This window comes from Protopterus annectens, chromosome 1.part0 (assembly GCF_019279795.1).
Source record: "Protopterus annectens isolate FY-2018-M chromosome 1.part0, PAN1.0, whole genome shotgun sequence".
Taxonomy (NCBI): Eukaryota; Metazoa; Chordata; order Ceratodontiformes; family Protopteridae; genus Protopterus; species Protopterus annectens.
In genome coordinates this window covers 837,219,679-837,238,779 of record NC_056725.1, presented here as the reverse complement: position 1 = coordinate 837,238,779, position 19,101 = coordinate 837,219,679, and the positions used below count along the sequence as shown (strand labels likewise).

Here is a 19,101-nt window from a genome sequence, read left to right as displayed (position 1 = left end):
TGAAGGGTGATAGAAACATTTAGGCTTTTTAACAAAATATACCCATCACTCATTTCTGTCTTGTTCACACACACACACACACACACACACACACACACACACACACACACACACACACACACACCTGCACAAGTAAAAATATCGAAGTCACTGAAACTCATTGAATTAACCTGCCTCACACAAATGTGGAATTGCTCCACAACTTCATGAAAAGAGCAGGGGATACGAAGATGTAGGCTTTTTAACAAGTAAGAAGTATCTCTAACTGAAAATCTAGAACTTTGAGCAACTGTGGCCAATTTCCTTTGAGTGCTCCACCTTCTTGGAAGGACACAGGCTGACATTTTCACTGATTCCAAATACTGTGCCCCACCCACAGCTACCCTCAAACTCACGCATGTCTGCCAGTAGTTCTCTGTCTCCATTTCAGCTCTCCTATTCTTTCTTTAGCTTATCCAACTGCAGAACAACACAAGTTGCTGAGGGGAAAGTGTTGGTTGTAGGTATACATCACTGTACTCTTTGGTTCACGAATGCTTTTCCCTTTCTTTTCTTATATAGAGACCAGTAATGTTCGGCTTGGCTAAACATCTCAGCTGCTGCTTCTAGATTTTTTTAAAATACCATCTTTGCTCATTAACTTTGCACTTTGTTACTGTAATTTTTGCTCATTATCTGTGCGCTTTTTCATTAGTATAATCTTTGCTAACTGTCTTTGCACTATATTTTGTTTTTCTTCTCAAAATGTGATTGCCTGTGTTCAAAGAGCAGCCGCAATAAGGAACTCTTGTCTGATTTAATTCTGTCTCAAGTGAAGGTTTCAGAGGAGTATTTATTCTCCAGAATAGTTAATTATATCATCTAACACATTACGTCATGTGTACCCCCCAGGTATTCTTAAGTTTGCTATGATATGCTTTACCTTATTAATTCCGTACTTTGATGTTGCTGCAAAAATTACATGAGCTTGTTCTTTTACTGTGTTTTCAGTATGTACCATGTCTTTGTATGAATCTTGTACTTACAACACTTTATGTATGTGTTGTACCTTTTTTCCTATTTAAATGTTTGATGTTAGAGAAATTAATTGTACCTTCTGTATTATGTGTGTGTAACAAGTGACATGATTATATACATGAATCTTGTACAACCATCTCTTTATAGATTTTATTACCTTTTTGTAATGTCAAGTTAGAGACACTTTTTGGTTATGCTTTGGTGAAAGTAGAGAGGACATTAGTCATTTTCTACCCCAGGATTATTTAAAGGAAGGAAAGGTGTGTTGTCTGAGATTGGCCAGAGGGCCCTTAGCTTTGTTTTTGAATTTTCTCAGTTGTTATTTAGTCATCACATTTGTGTGATATTTGGTTCATTTCTACAGAACTTAGCAGAATTCGGTGACCATGCTATCTGAGAGAGCAAATTTGGTGGTTTTCTACATTTGATAAGATTTCTAAGTAGTCTGTACTGTTATGCACTTGCCGTTTTCACTATTTAAAGTTTTAGCTGCATTATTGGGTGTGTGTAATGTTAAAGTTTTTTATTTTTTTTTTACCATTAGATAATCTCAAGTTAGAGCAGTTTAGGTTACATTCTTGTGAGAGCAGAAAGGAGCCGAGTCATTTTCTGATCTAGAATTCTTAAAGGAAGGAAAGCTATGTTTGTGATTAGCCAGAGAGCCCTTAGCAAAGCTGCTATGTAGTAATCATTGAGGTTCGTTTTACAGAGGTGGACTATAGTGTCTTGTATAGATGCAAGAACTTGGATTTTAAAATTTCCCTATTAAACTACCACTAAAATTTCCTCAGTATTTAGCTGTGCAAAGCTCAATTAGTTTGCACATTGAGAAGCACCACACCGTGAGTTTATTCTTAGATAGTCTTGCATGTAATCTATACTCTTATATCACATAAGCTAGCCAACCATAAATCTGTATTTTACCATCTTCTTGTAGCTCTCATAATAAGGACTATTTCTTAAATAATGTTAGTGCATAATAACAATAACCCATTCCTGAGTGTAGCTATGTCAGGATTTAACTGCAATTGGCTTTGTTTAATCACTTGGGCTTTCCCCTCATTATCAAACCATGACAACTGTGGGTAAATCCTGATATACCCACACCCAGTTGTGGATTATTGCTTAAATACATGTCAGGTATGTATTTAGCATATTTAAACATGTTAATGGTAATTTTAGACACTGGTCTTTGAAACTGCAGGCTACTTGGAGGGGTTAGATAAGAAATGTGCTTAAAGGACAGATTTACTGGAGCTACTGTGCCATTCTGCTGATCTTTAGTTTCACTGAATTGAAGAGATGCTATCAGCCTCCAAGTCAATGTGTTGGACTATAAATTTAGCCTCTTGGAAGAGTACTGTAGATGGTGATCCAAGGTCTGACACTGCAGTCTTGATTAGATGTAAGACAGCAGGGAAAAACAGTTTATTTCAAATAAAAGTATCTCTCTGATTAAGAAAAAACGATAATTGTCCCTGTCTTTTCATCCTGCTCTTTACAGAGGAGTTAGAGTTAGAGTCGAAAACTATAGGAATTCTCTTAACATCATGTGACTGGCTGGCTAACATCTGCCACATTACTTTTTTAAGTAATCTAGTAACATGATCCTGTTGAATTATTTGAGATATTCCCCAGCAAAAACAATTTAGTTAGTAAAGGTGAAACTTTCAGTATTAGTTGTAGCATCCATTGAGAAAACACTCTGAGACTTTTATAGCCTATATTAGTTAAAAGGCAGGTGAATGTTTCACCCACATCACTGGTTGTATAACTGTTTCCTTATTTTGCAGCAGACCAAAAGAAGTGATGCTGATGTTGCCTGAAACTTCAAAAACACGCAAAGATTTTCTTCCTGACTGATTTTGTTATCCAGAACTAACACTTTAAGCATCTCTTACCTTGGTTGAGAGACTGTTAACATCTGTGTAAGTTTATAATTTCACAAGCGACAAAACAAAAATTGCATGGTAGCAGTATAAAAACTTTATTGCTCACCCTGATACCACAACTGTAGGTTCATGCTGGCATTTAGTAAGCAGGTGGATGTTAAATGAATGAAATTCCAGAATGTGCATTTATCTGGAGAAACTGGCCTAAACACAGGCAGTTATGTTTTTGGGTGTTGTCAACCAGAAAATAATTTATTGCCAGGCTTCTCGGGGGGGGGGGGGTATTACATCAGACATTTGAGAAATTAAAATATAAAGAGTAAATATCAGTAATATGCAAAAGTAAAACCAACATAATACTTAACAACTAAAGAACAAAGGCTTCAATGCAATGACACATAAGCGATGACACAACATGGTGACTGCTGTTGTTTTTTCACATGACAAGTAAGACATAATTGAGCACCTTCTCCTGCAGGATACTCCGGGGAAACATCAGCCAATAGTGATACATTCTAGCATGTAGGACAAGGGCTGGCCATGAGTATGTGTTGGAAGGGGTGGGATTTCTCTACTGGTATAAAATTATTAGTTCAGATGGCTTGCATAGCTACAAAGTTATCTCATACATTACAGCTTATACGACTCACCCAAGATCAGAGCTGCTTTTCAGCTGATATTTTCTGTGTATTCCTGCATTTTATGAGTGTTTCTTGCTGTCCTTATGTGTTTCTTACTTGCATTTAAGACTTCAGCTATTACTGCTCCATTTCCTCTTTTTCTGTCAATTACACTTAAATTGTGATATCTGTGTACTTGCTTTTCAGATTCCATTATGTACACTAAATTGAAGTTGCTCAGTCTTACAACACTGCCAAGTCTTGTCAAGTCACTTCCCATCTTTTGTGTACCTTCCTCTTTATATGCTTGGTTACATAACTTTATGTCACTGGCACACATCTAGGGTGAGTTGCCCAGCATATATGAAATATAACTTATGTTGATCTCTGTATTGTACACTCACTTTTGTCAACATATACAGATGACAAACAGATGTCTGAGATCAGTCCCCAGGGTAGGGAAATGTGCCCTTTTCCCAGGGATTGCATGATCTCGGAGTTCGTATATATAATTAGTAGGGGGTGTGGAGGTGCATAGGGGCTGCCCCCTTCTTGCAAGAAATACTTTATTTTCTTTTGCATATTCTAAGGATTAGCCTCAGAGCATGTGCTGTAGCATGCAGACATGTTTTTCTCGACATTAAGTGTATAAACGTTAGGCACATCAAAATTTGAGTGGATTGATAGATCCACCAGGATATTCTACAGTGGGGGAACATACAGGTAATATGACAAGGCTTACCTCATGTTGATAAAGATTGAATGCAGAAATGTTTAAGGAGGGGTAATGTTAAACCAAAAGATGAAAGGTTAATATTGGTGGCCCAAGATAGTGGAAACAAACAAATGTAGGTTTTGTAAAACAGAACTGGAAACAGTCACACATCTTGTTGCTAGTTGTGATATAGTAATGGCAGAAGGACTGTGTACTGAAAGGCATAATAATGTGGCAAGACTGTTTCATTGGAGATTGAGCAAAGATTATAATATTGAAGTAAGTAACTGAAAAACATTGGAAACATGACCCACAAAGCATTATAGAAAATTATGAAGTTTATAACACATGGGATTACCCATTACCAGCACTTCAAAAAAATAGATGCGAGAAAACCAGATATGGTAGTCCATGAAAAGAAGACAAAAGTAGCATTGATCACTGAAGTTACTACACCCAGTAACTACAGTTTTTGCATACAGAGAGACATAAAGTCATAAAATACCAGGATTTACAGGCAGAAACAAGGGCAATGTGGAAAAAGGATACCCAGACAATTTCAGTAGTAGTAGGAACAACTGGTCTTATAAAAAAGAATTTACAATCGTACTTGTATATGTTACCGAGACATGTAACTCCGTACAAATTGCAGGAGTCATTAGTGGGCACCCTGCGGGTGCTGCAAAGAGCACTTCTGGCTGACATCAAAGATTGAAACAATACTAAGTTCATGAACTTTAATCATACTTTGACTTAGGAAAGGGGGTCCATTCCCATCATGTTGTTAGAAACCCGAAGGACTTGGAGAAATTAAAAAAGAAAGAAGTCATATACATTAGTAATTGCTTTCATATGTATGTGTTTGGCTTAGTGTAAGGTTGGAGTTTTTAGTCCAAGAACAACTGCCAAGTCAAGCCTCATTTGTGGTTACCTTAAATATGGAAGCCTTATATGGGTATCCCACACATAACAGAGATTGAGAAAGTCATATTCTGGTGTACTCAGCCAGCCACACTCATTGCTCTTGTGATTAATTTTGCAGTTACCTTATTGAGATATGTAAGAACACATACTTTATAGGTTCATAGGTTCATACTAGGCTATCTGCCCTAGGGCATTTATAAGTCTAGCCAGAGTGTGTTTGGCTTTCACCACCCATTTTAAATGAATTTTGCTATGCCCTTTTTCAAGGTTAGTATACTGTGCCTCTGTCTAACAGTGACACAGAAGTGATACCCGGGGTAAACCTACTATCTCCCATCCACTCATCAAGATTCCTCTTGAAGAGAGGCAATGAGGGACTCTGCCTAACCTGGACTGGGATTTTATTCCAGAGTGAAGGGAGCCTCTGGGTTATGAATCTGTCCCTCCAGCATGTCCTATTTATTTCAGTGCTGAGGTTCAAGTCTCTCGAGCGCGTACCTTGATGGGATTTGGATTTTCTGAGGTGCAGCATGTCCATTAATTCCGGGTTGGACATGGCTTTATACGTCAGGCACAGATCTCCTCTGAGCAGGCGGTATGCCACTGAGTAGAGCTGGAGTTTCTTTAACTGGGCAGCATATGGCATCTGTTTGAGCCCTTTGATCCTCTTGGTGAGGTACTTTTGGGGTCTTTCCAGTTGCTGCAGGTGTCTGGTAAGGTACATCCCAAAAGGGGCATTGTACTCAATTATGGGCCTGATGAGGGATGGGTAAAGAGGCATGATGACCTCCCCTGATCTAGATGTGAATCCCTTCATGATTAGGTGGGCTGTATAAAATGTTTTTCTAACCACTTTGGCCACGTGGTTGTCAAATGAGAGATTGCTATCAACTTGGGTCCCCAGGTCCCTAATTACTTCTTCCGTACTTAATGGATTACCACCTATGTGGTAGTTTATGGGCACTTTGTTTTTGCCAAAGGGGATGACTATACACTTTTTGGAGTTTAGCTTGAGGCCATGGCTCTGGCACCAGTTGTCTGTTTCTATGAGGCCCTTTTGTAGGTTGCTTGTGTCGGCTGGAGAGTCGATTATGGCGCCCAGTTTGCAGTCATCTGCGAACTTGATCAGCCACAGTCCTTCCGTGTTAGCCTGTACCTCCGAGAAATATATACCGAACAAGAGAGGTCCCAGGACTGAGCCTTGTGGGACGTCACTTATAACTGGTTTGGAGTCTGACATGGCTCCAGCAATTCTAACCATGTGGGTTCTGTCCTTGAGCCAGTTTGCAACCCATCTAGTGACATAGGGGTTTATATTTAAGCTGGTGAGATTATCTATAATGCCCGAGTGGGGTATTGTATCGAAGGCTTTTGCAAGGTCCAGGTAGGTTGTGTGGACCACCTTCCCCTCGTCAATGGCCTTGGTGACTGTTTCAAAGAAGTTAACCAGGTTTAAGAGGCAGGATCTGCCCTTAACAAAGCCGAACTGGGTAGGATCCAGTGTCTGTAGGTCCCCAATATCTTTATTTATGAGGTCCATGATGATCCTTTCCATAGCTTTGCAGACCAAGCTAGTCAGGCTTATGGGGTGATAGTTTCCAGGGTCCGTTGAGGCACCACCTTTGTGGAGAGGGACCACTGTTGCTGTACGCCACTCTTTGGGTACATATCCTGTAGTAAGGCTGAGATTGAATAGTAGTTTTATGTTTGGGTTTAGCTCTTCTTGGAGTTCATGTAGGACGCAGCCCGGGACACCGTCTGGTCCCATTGATGCTGCATTTTTTGCTTTGGAGAGGGCGGCTCTTACCTGAGCATCTGAGATGTCAGGGGGGCAGCACTCTGCTGGGATAGATATTTGCCCTTTTGGTGGGGGGGGGAGAAGTTTGCGCTGAACCTGTCAGCTAGGATGTTGGCAATGTCTGTGGGTTCGGTGTATTTTTTGTCATTTTGGATTAATTCTGAGCATATGTGGGAATTCCCACCCAGGTTCCTAACATAAAGAAAGCCTTGTGATTATCCTTAGTGTCCTGTGCAATTTATTTTTAAAATGTTTGTTACAATTAAGTTTGTGGTCACATTATGGGTGCCAGTTATGTTTTTCCTTTGGCGGATAATCAGGAAAACTAAGATTATACATTTTGGTGTTAATAATCCTGGTTATCCTTATGTTGTGAAAGGCACAGTCTTGTAGGAGGTTAATGTTATTAAAGATATGGGCATCAATACTGATTATAGGTTAAACTTTAAATCCAATCTATTGGGTGTTATCAGGCGATGTTATTATGAACTGGGTGACATTTTCAGAATAATATTTTGCAGAGATGCAAACGTGTTTTTGTCAACAGCTATTGTCCGTCCCATTTTTGAGTATGGGGCTATTGTCTGTTCGTATGGTAAACTATGTATTAGGATACTAGACAGACTACGGAAATTCTTTACTAGACAAATTGTAGGGCCAAAAGGGCAGGGTTATATTAGTAGAGTAGAAGCATTGTCTCTGTTCATGAATTACAAGTTTATCAGAGGAGACGTGATGCAAAAAGGTATGTATTTATAATGATTCATATGCAGTAAGGGTAGACATTAATTAAGCTGGGTATTTAATGAATGCAAGAAATAATAAATTGTTGGTTAATGATGTGTATCAGAGGACTAACATTTTATGGAATTCTTTTCATTCATGGGCTGGTAGGTTGTGGAACATGTTAAGGAAGGAAAATCTATTATCTCAGTTTAAAAATAATCTGGATAGATGGATTGGGAAGAGAGTTTATGACTTGATTTTCAGGTGGCAACCCCTTTGAAGGCTTCTCAAGGCTGTGAGTTTTGAAACTGACAATTTTAAAAGTGGCATAACTGTTTAAAAAATTGCTTTAGAAATTATAATTGATTGTGAGTGTTAACTTTTATTACTTTCAGTCACATTTACTTTGTTATATGGGAGTTGTTTTGTAAGTCTATATTCACATACTGAATGATATCTAACTTATGTCACCAGTGCAATGAAAACAATGTGAGCAAAATCGTAACTAAAACTGCATTACTGCATAGAGAAATGCAGTTTCATTGAAACTAGTAAAATTATATAGAAAACCAACGTTTTTTTAAAAGGAAAAGCTCCCCCTTCTCTCTCTATGTAGGACACTTTGTACCTGTGCCCCCTTTACTGATAAATACTGCTTTCATGGCTGTATAACCATGGAGAAACAGAAAATGCCACTTTCAGTGAAAGTTTACCCTACTACAGGACTGCAATTACAGATCATAAAAAAGACAGTGATAGCATAGCAGTAAAATTAGAAAGCCATGTAAAACATACAAAAATGTAAATTGCAGCACAATTAAGTCAAATGAATCTTTCTAACAAAAACAATAAACATAATCTATTAATTGAAAGTGTAATTTGATTTCACTGATACTGCAAAAAGTCCAAAAATCCTTCAATGAAAGTACCGTCAAGCAGATGTCATCCGTCTGGTGGTAATTGGAACATTGTCTGTCTAGGGAGTGCCACTCCCTCCTCACATACACATACACACACACACACACACACACACACACACACACACACACACACACATACACACACACACACACACACACACACACACACACACACAAAAAAGCACATTTTCCAATGGTAAACATAAGCAGATATTCAACTTAGAGAAACAATTTTACTGAAAACAACTTTGAGACAATAAAGAGAGCTGTTTGATTATAACTGATAGCACTTAGATGTACTAAATCAACCTTCTCCATATACAAGCAGTTTTGAAATTCATTTGCCAAGACATTGTACAACTACATTGAAATTTTGAAAATATTACAGAAAATACTAAAGTGGATGAATGACTCACAGGAAAATATTTATACAACTAGCACAAGATGGAACAAATGATAAAAGCCAAGGATGCGATTTGCTCTGACTAGAAAATAGAATAATTTCACTGAAAAAAGTTTCGTTACACTGGCTCATGAATACACAACTACACATAGATCTTTAATAATGCTATTAGTGGTCAAAAGTTCAGCTGTCCATCTGGCACAAAGCCATAGTATACATTTCAATGGTTAGTGTTCCAGGTTTTCAAACCCTTTGAAATGTAAGAGCATCACAAGTTTGCTGCGTTGATGAGTAACTGCTGCTAGAGACAAACATCACAGCGCTTTGCTGAACACTTAAACTGATACAAGCACAGCAGGAATGTGCCAGGCACATGTGTTATTGTGTAATCTGTTAAAATCCACTGCTGGGAGGAAGGAAGAGAAAAGGTAAAGGCTTAGATGACGTCCTCACTGCAGGATGTTTCTTATCCACTGCCAGTTCTGACCAGGCAGCTAAACAACATTTTCAGATGATTCAGAGACAGCAGTGGAGGCCGAATTGTTCATTTTCCTTCTTGGTTCTCCAAAATATACATTGGAGCAAATGATGACTAAGGATCTATTATTAGGGTGGAGCCTGGGAAGCAAGACATTAAAAAATCATATATATACAAATATATATTTATAAACACACAAAAATAAATTACACACACACACACACACACACACACACACACACACACACACACACACACACACACGCACGCACGCACGCACGCACACACACACACACACACACACACACACACACACACACACACACACACACACACACCTCAGACACCATCAAGACATTTGTGACAACCAGGTGTGGTTTGATTCATGCTAAGCAATTTCCAGTGATGTAAAATAATGTGTACAGCTACTAGAGGAGTCCTAGCCTGAAGGTTGGTCAGTATCTGGTTTCAGCACCTGGCAATACTGACAAGAGTTTCATACAGGATTTAACTAAGTACTACAAATTTTCATTGCTGAAGGCAAAATGCTGATGCTGAAACTTTAGCAGGGTCATAATGTAGCTCTGATGCAGTCATACTTAAATATTCAAAGAATTTGTAAGAGGAGACTTGTGTAGAGAGTGTACTTTTGATGTCGTACCAGTGTGTATGCAGTAGGTGTACCAGTAAATATTTTCATTTCATATTTACTGCAAGTTGAGGAAAACTTACAAAATGATACTCACTCACATTTAGCCATAAGACGAAACAATAATCACAGGTCTTCAGTTAACAAATGAAATCAAATAAACATTGGTGTAATTTAAATGCAAAATGTTGAGTTTTACAGTATTTATCCTTGTCTCAGCTATGAAATTTGATTTGTTAGTTCAAACTATCTGTCAAATATTTTTTCTACACTGTGATTTAACTCCTGCTTTTTATCAAATGTAATGTTTTAATTGGCAATAGCAGCTTGTAGAAATTTATTATGACATCACTGAAGCCCATAGGCACTTGTAATCCACATACATCCATTAGCATGAGCATGACGTATATTCATAACATAGTGTGCTTACTTGTTCACATTTATGAATGTTACCACTGGGTTCTCCCGTTCGATTCTCGGCTGGAGTGCGGAGAGTGCCTTCTGTGTGGAGTCTGCATATCCTCCTCGTGGTTGGGTGGGCGTTCGAAAGATATGCGTAAATGGGCGTGCCTTCGTTGAAGGTTGAACGTCGAGCTGGCACCTCGGCATTCGTGAAAATCTACTGCCAATCATTAGTGGACCGGAGTTCTGCTGTGGCGACCCCTAATCAGGAAAAGCCGAAAGACAACAACAACAACCACTTTAGCTCTCAACCTTCCATCTCCAAAATGAGGAACACTAGCCCTCATAATGTGGAACACATGGGCAAATGTGGAACAGATACTAACAGCTTACAGACAGCTTCAACTAGGAAGGTCATAGGTTGGTTAAAATATGCTGGTTTTACTTTTAAAAAAGATTTTAATGAATTAATGAGATTCTTTTCTATTTACAATGGATATCAGTTAAACAATTCCTAACACTGAATGTGTGACAGACACTTTCAGTGTGGAACTTTGAGGAACATGAACTTTTTAAGACTCCAAATGAGGTACGTTCCTTGTAATGAGCTACACTTGAGAGGTATATGGTTATCACATCTGCTTTTCTGAAAGGGACTATATGATATTTCTTAATTGTATAGTTACTACGTAAGAATCAACAGGACTACAGAGGAATGTGAAATGTAGAAAAAGGCATGTTTCCTAATTGAGTTTAATTGTACATTTCATTGATGCCTGTACTGCACTTTTGATGGATATCAGTCCACCATGCATGTTCCAGACATCCGGTTATTTAATATATCCCTGAATGAAGTGCATCTATCTATTGTTTTCACAAAGATGACCAGAAGACTAATAGGAAACTACAGGGCACACTATCTGACCTTTCACTAAAATCTAGGATTGGTTTGCACTCCTCTTGGAAGTTTGTAGAGGACTGGATTAATAAAGTGCAAAGCAAAGAAGGAAAATAATTGAAACTTGCAAAAAATCCCAATCTCCCTACCTCAAGACTACACAGAAACATGTTAGCAAAGAATTTAAAATCATTACTAGAAAAAGTAAAGCAGAGTACGAACATAATGTTGTTACAGATTTTAAACAGAATTGCAAGTCTTTCTTCAGCCATTTCAGAAAAATAAGGAACATAATGTCCAACACTGCACAGACCCATTCGGAGCCCAAGGGTATAGGTAACATATTATTGTCCAGATTTAGTGCTAACTTTACTTCTTCTACCAACATTGTTGGCTCCCCCTTATCCCTGAGAATTTAGTTTCCTTGTAATCACCTTGGAACAAGCCATTTAACTAAAAACGGAAAACAAAATTAATCGACTAGCACTCCATTGATGAAATTACATTCGTGGAATCTTTATTGAAAAAAACATGAAAACATAGAAAGGCAAATACCATTTGTACAGAAGCAAACGCCATTTGTAGAGAGTCTAGCTCCCATACAACCCCCACTGGGAGGACTGCAGCCTCCATGTCTCTGTAACTATATATGTGTATATACATATATGTATATATATATATATATATATATATATATATATATATATATATATATATGTGTGTGTGTGTGTGTGAGTGTGTGTGTGTGTGTGTGCATGGGTCTATTTGTTTTTGTTGACAGTACTAGTCATCAATGACTGAAATGACATAAAAATGTTGAGAACAGAACATTATCATATATTATGTATACTCTGCTCCTAGGGTTAATCCTAGGGCAGGCAAAAACTAAAACACTTACCTCCCCCTGCACCCCCTAACCACCTCCCCCCACTAATTATGTATACTAACATCACAGTTGCTCAGTTCCTGTGATCTGTTGATATCTATTTGGGGGTCTGCTAAGACATGGGCCCGATTCTTGTGGATTCTTGGGAGCAGCCTATCTGTCCTTCTTTATCTTTCCTAAGAGAAGCCAGTTCCATCTGAATCTCTTCCCTTTTTATTCCGATGTCTATCCATACCTTTCAATTGTACAGATTTTTGCAGAATGTCCAGATTATTGCCTCACATTTTTTGTTTGTTCCTTAAAATTTGCAGTTTTCTCGCAAATCACTGGGATGATCGGAGGATTGTAGTCACTAGATAACGACATACATTTGATGTTCAGACTTCAAATCCTTCATGAAATGCATGTTAACAAAAATCCTTTTTTTCTATAAACTTTCTAAGTTTATAAGAACAGCATTTAAAATCTGTCTCTATTTTTGGGCCTTTGTCCCCCCATTACGTCAAGCTTCGTCCAGATTTCTTGCACTAAAAGGTTGAAAGGTATGTGTCCCTCCATTGTTATTGCTATTCTGCCTTGTATTCCCCAATGTGTGGTATCCAGCCCTTACTTTCCTTTGTAAAGAGAGATACAGCACATCTGATTTTTCCCAGTCTTCTGTGATCTCCCCTCCATCTTTACTTTGTTTTCCTTTGCTCTGCCAAGCCAGGTCTTCTTTCTGATATGCACCTAAAAGTTCTCATTTGCCTTCTTGACTTTTGCATTTCCCTTCCGCTAACTCCTTTGAACTATATCCCTTGCTGTCTTTACCATCTTTGTTGCCTTTTTGTTAGCCTCCTCCTGTACTACCTCCTCACCCCTCCTTTCTATCTCCTGTAGGCTCTATAATGAATCCATATTGCTATCCCTTCATTTTATGTAGCCACACTGGTCCTCCCTCTTTTGCCTTTTAGGTCCCTTCCTCATGTCCATAACCCTAAGTACTCTGTCTCTGCCGAATTCCCACAGCTAGCTTACTCAACTGATTTGCCCCAATCTCATAGCTCATCTTCAACCCCTTCCCACCACAGCAGTGCAAGCTATTCCAGAAAAATGCTGCATTATAGTCTGTCTTTTTTATTTTGTCTCATTTCTTCATTTTAAACAACACAGTGGCACATTCAGCGCAGGGTAACAATACCTTAACCTTTGAACTCCGCAACATTTTCTGCATTGGTTAGGACTTAATCCAGAATTTTATCCTTTTTGTTACAGTTTTGTTGCACCTGGCTAAACCCCTTATGGTTCAAACTGCAAACAGCTTTAACAGCATTGCAGGCTGTTCCCCACTTGCATGCTGTTTTTTTTACAAATGGTACCTGTGTGCAGTGGTATGGCCAGGGCAGGGAGAGGTGGGTAGCTGACCAGGGAGCAAGGTGTTACAGGGTTTGGGAAGCAGATGCCGATAATGTGGTCATGGAGTGCCACAATCAGGAAGTAATGGGGATACTGTATTTATGCTGACGGCTGAAACACTTTATGTCTCTTATGTTTGTTTTTTTTTTTATCCTCACCTTTGACAGGTCTTTTTTATTTAACTGAGGTGGTGACATATCAGGGAACGGCAGAGGACACCAGTTAACTGAGCTATAATTTTCACCTCTTGCAGCTTTCATAGAAGATGATCTGCACATGTGGTTACTTGCAAGAGCTGTACTTATGTCAGTTAAAATTCACAGCTTTAATTAAGAAATAGCATCCTATTTTCTGATAAGTACTTCAGAATGCCTAGACTACCAAGTAATGTATATGCTTTTGATTACTAATATAGTTAAATAGACATTATATGACATTACGTTATGGAAATTCCTGATACATTTTCACTTATAGTAGAACTCGGATATAAAAGATGTGGATTTTCATACAATTGCATAAGTGTTAAGCACTTCCAACATAAAATATTTTAAAGGTGTACACAGATTGTGTGCTATTGGGGAATGAATGAATGAAGTACTTCCTTTAAAAAACTTTGCTCTAACAGGTCCAAGGAAGTCATTGTTGTACCATATTTGGCCCTTATCAGACCCATCATTGAGTACAACGCCCCCTTTAGTATGCACATGACAAGGCACATACAAAAACTGGAAACACACAGAGGTGCCACACAAAAAGAATACATGGTGTTAGCAATATCTCCAAAGCTCTATCTCTATACTCTGTCTCTTACAGATTGTTGAAGAGCGATCTATTCTTGGTATACAAGGCATCCTTGGATCCTGCTCTGATAGACCTTTTGTATATCCACAAAATAAATGGCATCAGAATTAGCCGATCCAGAGATTTAAAGCTTGCCTGCTATGTAAATAGGACTTGTTGGAAGGACAGGTATTTGTTTCAGAAAATACCCCCTGCCTGGAACAGGCTTCCCATCCAGGTGAAGCGGAGGTCTTCCCTAACTGTATTAAAATGTAAGCTGGTCCAGTGGATGCTCACTGGTCTAACACCTATGACTCTAAAGGACAGAGTCCATCTTTAAATGCTTGATTACCCATGCTCTAGCTTACATGTAAACATTAAAATATACCCATAAAAGTAACGTTTATGGAAACAAAAAACTTGCTGGATATATTTGGGAAGCTTGACTACGCTTGTAGTGGCCCTTGTGGTCATTAGCTTGGTATATAGCTATGAACCTATAAAGCTCCCTCCATATAATACTATTGTGATGAACGTTTCATAAAATGCATGATGTCAGCAGTTGTAATACTGTACAGAAATGATGTTTCCTTATTGTTATCATGAATATAAGTATTCTCCTACCAAGTGCAGAGGCAGTGATGTTTGCATATAGTACTGTTTTTGTTTTCTCTTTACTTTTTTAGTCTAATAAACTACCTCTCTCTTTTACTCCATTTTAAGGTTTCCAAAGAAGTGTGGCAATAGCTGATTCCAATTACAACTGGTTCTATGGCCCAGAAAGTCAGCTTGTTTTTCTTGATAAATATGTCATGCGCAACGGCAGTGGAAACTGGTTGGCAGAGCAGATCCGAAAGAATAGAGTGGTAGAAGGCCCAGGCAGTCCAGCAAAAGGACAACGTTGGTGCACACTTCACACTGAATTCCTCTGGTATGAATTGATTATAGAGATACTGTTTTTGGAGGTAACGGCACTATTTACAGATAATAAAACAAACACTCCACAGAATAAACCACATCCAGGATATGATTGATCCTCAGATTAAGAAAGGTTTATTGCACTGTATAAGCATTTTACATGGAAGGTTTTCATGGTGCAATAAGCCTGAGCAATTCAGTGCTCTCTCTGTCCTGCTACAGCAGTATGGAAGTCACTGGCCGTAGCATGGACAGAGGTATCACTGGTGAGCCCCATGCAAATGTGGTAGTCCAGGAGTGTGGCTAATGCTAATTAGCAATGTCGCCTCTCCCAGAAATGATACAAACACTAGAATAGTGTGGCAGTGATTCAGAGAATTGCTCTACTGCATTAAGTTGGCCATAAGGATGAAAACAGGTACAGCATTGTTTGACAGTGTACATCCATTCACTCCTGTGAGATAACAGATGGTCATAATGTGACTGTGGGTAGGTATCAAGAAGTCATCTGTGTGTGCGTACATGTGACTGCGTGTGTGCACGTGTGTGCAAGCATGTGTCCATATGTCCACGTCTGTGTGTGTATGTGAGAGTGTGTGTGTGCAGGGCTGAGTGGTCACCCTATGCGAGATTCTGAAAGCAAAGTCATTTCTGTAAGTGTGTGTGTGTGTGTGTGTGTGTGTGTGTGTGTGTGTGTGTGTGTGTGTGTGTGTGTGTGTGTGTGTGTGTGTGTGTGTGTGTTTGAGCATGCATGCAGATGTGTAAATGTGTGGTCCCTTGAGAACAGATGTGTCTATTATGTCAAGTTTGCAGCCGCCTGAATATATGTGTGTGTGTGTGCGTGTGTGTGTTTGAGCATGCATGCAGATGTGTAAATGTGTGGTCCCTTGAGAACAGATGTGTCTATTATGTCAAGTTTGCAGCCGCCTGAATATATATGTTTGTGTGTCTGTGTGTGTGTGTGTGTGTGTGTGTGTGTGTGTGTGTGTGTGTGTGTGTGTGTGAATGAGTATGTGTGTGTGTGTGTGTGTGTGTGTGTGTGTGTGTGTGTGTGTGTGTGTGTGTGTGTGTGTGAGTGTGTGTGTGTCTGTGTGTGTGTGTGAATGAGTGTGTGTGTGTGTGTGTGTGTGTGTGTGTGTGTGTGCGTGCGTGTGTTGTGCATGTGTCCGCGTTTTATATATGCATGTTGGAAGGTTTCTGTACGACTGCAATGCTTGGGGGAAGCCCTCTACAAAAAATGTGGGCCAACATGAGGAATTCTAGTGAAATCAGGTCTGACAGCACAGTGCTCGATTCAGAGACATGTTAATGAGTTGCTAATGAGGTGTTTCTTGCTACTACCTTATCTCTGAACTGGAGATTATCACTGTCTTCCCTTTCTGGCAGTCATGAGTTCCCATTTAATTGAACTGTAGGGGATTACACGTTACACTGGTGATCCTGGCAAAAACAACTAAAATATATTACAATATACTGCAACATGTACAAACTTTGAAAACAAAAATACAGTTAGGCAGCTTTCTTCTTCAGAATGCACTTAATATTCATTGAATCATTTAATCCTGGTGCAAGGTTTGCTTTCAAGGTGACTGGTGGTTGTATGATATGTGATCAGTAGGGAGAGCTTTTAAGAGCTCTGTGCTTCAATGTGTGTGTTTTTGTGTTACTGCAAAGAGGTCTTATAACAAAGACATAAAAGTGCTCAGTAATTTCCTGACTGTGGCTCTTTTTATATTGCAGTTGTTTTATTTTCTGATTTATACACACTGATGGTGTTGAGAGTGTGGCTTTTGGTTATCATTTAGATAAATTTCAATCTGTTAGCAATAACTTATTCTCAATGCTCCTGACCAAGATCTTTGTTGTTAAAACATACACTTTGTTTGTTGTTACAAGGGGCTATGGTTTACAAACTGATTTATGAGAGAGTGAAAGTAGGAAAGCAGACAGAGAGATCAAACTTTAATGAAATTTAACCTCTTTGCAGAAACTTCTAGAAAGCAGCCTGACTGTTGAACGTAGCTCTTTGCTCCTTGCCTTAGGATTCATGGACAAATCCAGAAATAATCTTGGGCAATCAGAACACTTTTAAGAATATTAGTTGCATTATTAACATGAGAATCTGACAAGATAAGATAATGTGAATTAGTGTGCATTTCTGGAAGTGAAAGGAGTATATAACTCTATTTATTGTCATTATTTATGTGTAATCCATCTCATTTTTCCCCAAATCAAAATTTTTAGGAGAGATTAATAGGGACAAAGCAAAATTCTGAGATAAAGTCAGTGATGTCTCTGAAAATCAAGGACAGTTGAGAGGTATGAGGGCTTCCTTTCTAAAGCAGGCTGGATGTTTTACTACTGACGACTGTAGCAGTGTAGAGGCACAAGTTAATGAGAGCACAAGACTTAATTATAGATAATGGAACTTGACAATGTGAGCTTTTCGTAGTAGAAGACATTTTATTTTAGTATAGAAGCACTGTATTTATCAGCAGAAAATGACTTAGTGATGGCATAAGTTGCCTAAAATTAGCAGTATGTAGATCTGATCCTCGGAATGTTTTGATTTTGTTGATCTGCAATTCAATGAACAGAAACTCCAAATGAATAACTTCCTAAATGAAAAATGACCCTGGGACAGAATATTAAGCATAGATTTCCTGTGTGGTGTATTCCTCGCTCGAGTTTCTGTAGCATTACAACAAAGCTGTTGCAATTTTATTGCCCCTCACTACTGGCAACACCAACCTCCGTCCTCTGGGAATCCAGTAATGACACATTAATTTATTCTTTGCTACTCTTTAGTTGAAGAGTGGTTAGTAGAATTTCACAGTAACATTGCTGGAATAGCATTTTACTTGAACGTATCCCCTAATGCTAAGGTATGCACTGAAGGATCACTATCAGGATGGAAAGCGTGCATTCGCCATTGTTCAACATCATGCCAATGTACCTTGTACTCACATGTTATGAGCTCCCCCAAACATACGTGGGGATCACTGTTCTCAGAAACTGGGTTCTCTGCCCCCAGGTAAAGGAACCTAGCCTCCTGCACTTATCACTTTCTCTCCACTGTCATTTCTCTGTAATGTAAACTGCAAGCTGAACTCAAGTTGCTCATTTTGGGAAGGAATCCTGCCCCAAGGTCACTGTATTTTGAAAAAACAAAATTATCTGTAATTTTGCACAGCTTCATAGATTTATAGATTTTTACTAGGCTAAGAACTTGGGAGGGGCTTTCTAAGCCAAGCCAAGTTTTCCTGAAAGAATAATAATGTCCTGTATCCAAAAAAGGAGACTGAGGCCTACGCATTTATGAGCTACCTCTGTCCATAAGGGAAGTGGGTGACAAGCTCAGTCTAAATTTCCTATTCCTCAACCATTAGTCTAGGTTGTAGTTAAACTGGATAATAGAAGAACTCAGCTTCATGTGGATGGGAGGTCTGTTCCATATGAGGGGCAATCTCTGGGGCACATATTTGTCTCTCTAGCATGTTCTGTTTAAGTCACAGACAAAATTCAGGTCCCTAGACATGGAAAAGGGATTTTTCTTTCATTAAATAATCATTTCAGTCTAATTAGTTTGTCAGTATGCTTTACCCACATGGTTAGAATTGCTGGAGCAATGTCAGACTCCAAACCAGTTACAAGTGGCGTCCCACAAGGCTCAGTCCTGG

At 38.9% G+C, this 19,101-nt stretch overlaps 1 protein-coding gene across 3 annotated transcripts in view; it reads left to right on the top strand.

Moving 5' to 3' along the window:
• The window catches only part of DSE (dermatan sulfate epimerase), a 522,935-nt gene that overhangs the window by 482,296 nt on the left and 21,538 nt on the right, over positions 1 to 19,101 (top strand). For all 3 annotated transcript variants that reach the window (XM_044063585.1, XM_044063594.1, XR_006363718.1), the window contains one exon: positions 15,227 to 15,434. In XM_044063585.1, coding sequence (XP_043919520.1) covers positions 15,227 to 15,434 — 208 coding nt within the window. The remainder of the gene's footprint in view (positions 1 to 15,226; positions 15,435 to 19,101) is intronic.